General features: G+C 43.4%; 1 protein-coding gene and 1 non-coding gene across 2 annotated transcripts; both read right to left on the reverse strand.

Moving 5' to 3' along the window:
• Positions 1-739: 739 nt before the first annotated feature.
• Positions 740-4,354, reverse strand: RPL18A (ribosomal protein L18a). Its single transcript, XM_032689167.1, has 5 exons — positions 4,231-4,354; positions 3,627-3,806; positions 2,925-3,054; positions 1,306-1,415; positions 740-889 (listed from the first exon to the last, which is right to left on the reverse strand). The coding sequence occupies exons 1-5, from the start codon at positions 4,246-4,248 to the stop codon at positions 797-799; spliced, it is 531 nt and encodes a 176-aa protein (XP_032545058.1). The 5' UTR covers positions 4,249-4,354; the 3' UTR covers positions 740-796.
• LOC116787789 lies at positions 2,167-2,298 on the reverse strand. Its single transcript, XR_004357455.1, has one exon. It is a non-coding gene; the product is annotated as a small nucleolar RNA SNORA68 (small nucleolar RNA).
• Positions 4,355-4,373: the final 19 nt, after the last annotated feature.

Consider the following 4,373-nt stretch of genomic DNA (forward strand, 5'->3'; position numbering starts at 1 on the left):
CCTAAAGCACAGCATCAGTTCTCTAACAACAGCAAGATCCAAGTGAACTTAGGCAGCTGACTGCCTCTTGTTCAGGAAATACTCCAAACACACTATCATTGAAAACAGCTATCAGATGCAAACGCCGGCTTTAGGTGTGAAACAGCCTTAATTAACCTTAACTACACAGAGCCTGCAAGTTTTTTACTATGGCATTATACATTAAGGATTGGGTTTGGATGTAAAAATTAATTTTCATCGTTTTCATTCATTCATCTAATAACAAAGGTAAGTCTGCTTAGACCTCCGTCACTTTTCATTTCCAGGCACCTCTGTATGCATACTGGAGTTAATTCTGGGTGGTGCGTAACATCCTTGAAAAAGTTCAGGTTAGAACTAAGATTTTGGCTTTAAATGCTTAAAATTGGAAGCAGCTTAAGTGAAGTTGACAAGTCCGAATTCTGAGTGCACCAAAAGCTGCCTTCTTCCTGAATTCAACTGTTTACTTAGTGTGCCGAAGAGACAAAATGTAGGATTGTACAGCTGCTCAGTAAGGCTTCTCTGACGTGGTAAGCTGGTTATTAAAATTTGCTTTATTGATGGGATATTTTAGTAATTTAAATCAGCATGTGAAACATTCACCTGTTCAAGACAATCACAGCTGTAAATTGCAAGCTGCCAATGGTTTACAGAAAATAAAGAGTAGGAGGGGGACAACTCCTAAAGAGTCAGGACACTGTCTTCAAAAGACAACTGGGAGTCAAAGGTTCAAGTAAGACCTTTATTGCAACACAGAGTTGACAGCATGTTTTTGTATTTAATAAAAAGTATTTGGTCTCTTGGTGGTGAAACGTGGTTTGTGCTGGCGACGCAGAACTCTGTGTGGCAGAGGGAACTTGATTTTAGAATCCTGCAAGAAAAAATGTTTCTACGTTAATAGACTATTAGATAAGTAACAGAAAACAATTTGTAATAAATAGCCAAGCCGTATTCCATGAATAACTTACACAGAGAAGTAATCCATCCACAAATTAGATATACTTCATAGGCCTTCAGGGATGCCTTAATTTTGCATTTTTTTAAAAGAAATGAGGCACGTTTTCTGCACCGTAACACATATTCACTTCATTGTGACTTTCTTCCCAAACAATTCTAGCTTTAGAAGCCTTGATCATAATATACCATAATTGTAAACCTCTGCATACAAGTTTGGTTCCCTCCCTATTTCTGGCTGCAAAGCAAACCTGTACCAGACAAGATAGCTCCCCTCTTCCAGTCCAGCGTTGGATCAGGACCCACCAGCCACTGCAGTGCTGGTTCACTTACATGGAACTGCTTGACAGCTGGTCTGCGGCACTTGCTGGCAGCGATTTCCTCAACCTTCATGATCTGAATAGAGTGAGCACGGGCACGGTGACGGGCTCCCATATCACGGTCTGGAACAAGAGAACTCATTAAAACTGAATCTTAAGGACATTTTTAGTTCAAAAATCTTATAAGCGCCTTTACAGGAAATGTTCATAGTGCCATCTACAACTTTCTAAATTTCTGATCAACCCTAGTTAAAATCATACTGGATTTAATATGTAAAGTGATGGTACAAATATCACGGAACCCACAGGCAGCAGCAAATTCTTCCAATAACTCATTACCAAACTCCTCTCAGAAAGTGCCATCTTGTTATTCCTCCCTGATTTCAAGAAGGCACACATGTACAGAAGAAATATATGTGAGACTATTTCATTTTTTGCACAAGAAAAAATCCCTGTGATTCAGAATTAACCCTGAAGTATGAGTACTGTAAGGTGCAAGTAAAGGTAGGACCTGAGGATATCTTTACTTTTCTTGAAACTGACCAGTGATAGAATCTGATATTCAGCCCACATGCTTAGGCTTTCAGAACAGGAGGAAGCCATCTGTGCATGGGCTACCTGAAAACTCCTCCCTACAGCAGTGCAAATCGCTGCCTTCAAATCAAGACGTCCATAGCCAGTTTCACAAGATATGCCTGTTGAAATACTATTGTGCTTATAATGTTTCCCACGAAGACCTAACATATCCATTAAAAACTTACCTGTCACAAGTATTCTTGAACATAAAAGTATCAGTCACTGTATCATGATAAATAAGGTTCTTGGTCTCTTAAGCACTCCTTCAGCATGTTAAATAACGAGGATGATTGTAAGGTAATGTAGAACCTTAAATTTCACTTTCAACAGCACTTCAGCTTTTGAAAGGCGACAAGATACATTTAATATTTGCACACATGACAAGAATATCATTATTAAGAACAATATTCTTTGGGTTTTTATGTGCATTCTGTAGTGTTTATAACACTGTGGAGTCAAATATCAACAGCATCAGCTATACAAATGGTCTATCTCTCAAGTACTTCACAAAACAGACTGAAATCAGGTCAACCTTTAATTCTCCCTGAACTGAGACAATGAGATCTTGGAGTAACAAAGACTATAGTTTTTTTCCTGTGATTTTTTTTTTACTTGCTCTCTACAGGACAGATACTAGTATTTTCCACATGACATCTGAAATATTCTCTCCACAAGACTTGGCAATATATATTCAATTATCATAAAACAATAAATATAGTGCAAGAAATACATATAGCACCTAAAAGATCATTATACTGATCATTATACTCTCAGTGTGTAGGATAAAACTCATTACTAGAATTGTAGAAAGTCATACCAGGATGAAGTGGGAATATTTTCAGTCAGTGACACTGTATAAAGATCAGTAACAAATAAGATTCCACATATACATACATAAACAACCATGGAACTATCTCGCAACCCTCTACTTTATTTTTCCAGTGTTTTAGTTATCTTACCATGGATTAAGTCAGCACACTTCATGCTCAGTTTGAGATTCAACCTTCTGTTATATATATTGATGCTATCATTTATACCTCATTTACAGATACTTACAGCACTGAGTGACAGCACCAGCTGTGGTCAAATCTCTGTACTCCCTGTACATGTTGTGGGTTCCACTACGAGAATCATAGCGCAACCAGATACCAAAATTTTTTACCCGCAGAGGGGACTTCTCATACACCTGGGATAACAGAAGAGCATGAAAGTGGTTAGAGACAATGCACTATTGCCACTTTACACTTTTAAGAATAAATACTTTAGAGCTCTAATGAAATCACTGTTCTAAGTTTTACTGTCAAAAACAACTCTTTACTCTCTTTACCTCTAACGGCATAACTGGATTTACATCTGGGTAATTCAGACTGTAGAGTTTTAGTAATTCATCATGGAAAGAAAAATACAAGACTTCACCTCTAAAGAATGTTCTTGAAGTAAGAACAATCAAGACAGAGGAGTATAAGCATACAAACGTCCACTCTCCCATTATTATAAATGTCCAGATGTCTCTTAAAAGGTATACTGGCCAATGAAGCAAATCCAAGAATAAGACAGCAGCGCTGACTAATGACATGGTTCATAATTCTGAAGAGTTAGGAAGTTTCTGTTTAGTTTACAGGACATATACCACCACTTTCAAAAAAGAGATTTCTCACTTCTTTTCACAGCAACTGACGGATGACTGAATTTCAGTCTCAGTCCCAATAACAGCAATTCCTATAAATTCTTTTCACATACACCAGCTGGAACACGCACCTGGCCACAGTACACAATCTCTCCAGAAGACTTCTTCATCTTCTTCAGCTGAGAGACGAAGTACCAGAATCGGGACTTGGCGACGACGTGGTTTGGAGCAAAGATCCGCATGCGGTACAGAGGAGGGGTCGTGCATTTCGGCGTGGGCAGGCACCGCCCAACCACCTTGTACTCCCGCAGCTGGGGGGACACGAAACACAGGCAGCCCGCAGAGTGAGTGAGCCACGGAGCCACCGCCGCGCCCGCCACACCCTGCCCGCCCTGCGCCGACCCCGCGGCGGGATCCGCGGCTCCACAGAAGAACAGCGCGCCGAGAACAGCTCAATCCAGGGGCACAGAGAGCCCGCCGCACGGATGGATAGATCTCCCCGCGGATCTGCCCGCGGTGCCGCCGGCGATCCGGGCCCGTGCCGGGCGGGAGCGGCGCCGCCGCCATGTTGGGCCGCGCGTCGCTTCACGGGCCGGGCAGCGCCGCTTGGGCAAGCACGCGTCGCTCTCAAGCGCCGCAACCCGGCGCCGCCGCCCTCCCCGCGGCTGCCTCAGTGTCGGCCCCGGCCACCACCCCCGTGCCGGCCGTGCCCTCCGCGCCCCAACCCACACTCACAGTGCCCGACGCCTTCATGGCGCTCCTCCGCCGCGGCCCGCACGAAAGGAAAGGGACGGCCGCGTGCGCCGCCGCCTCACGTCACTCACCTGCCTCCGGGCCCGCCCCCGGCCGTGCGCGCTGCCCATTGGCTGGGAGCAGGG

Source organism: Chiroxiphia lanceolata, chromosome 5 (assembly GCF_009829145.1).
Source record: "Chiroxiphia lanceolata isolate bChiLan1 chromosome 5, bChiLan1.pri, whole genome shotgun sequence".
Taxonomy (NCBI): domain Eukaryota; kingdom Metazoa; phylum Chordata; class Aves; order Passeriformes; family Pipridae; genus Chiroxiphia; species Chiroxiphia lanceolata.

What these genes read in the sequence shown, in the direction of transcription:
- RPL18A (XM_032689167.1), bottom strand. An exon ending in TGGTGCTGTCACTCAGTGCT is followed by an intron (nt 1,416 to 2,924) that starts GTAAGTATCTGT and finishes CTCTTGTTCCAG; the next exon opens with ACCGTGATATGGGAGCCCGT. An exon ending in CAGCTGTCAAGCAGTTCCAT is followed by an intron (nt 890 to 1,305) that starts GTAAGTGAACCA and finishes TTTTTCTTGCAG; the next exon opens with GATTCTAAAATCAAGTTCCC.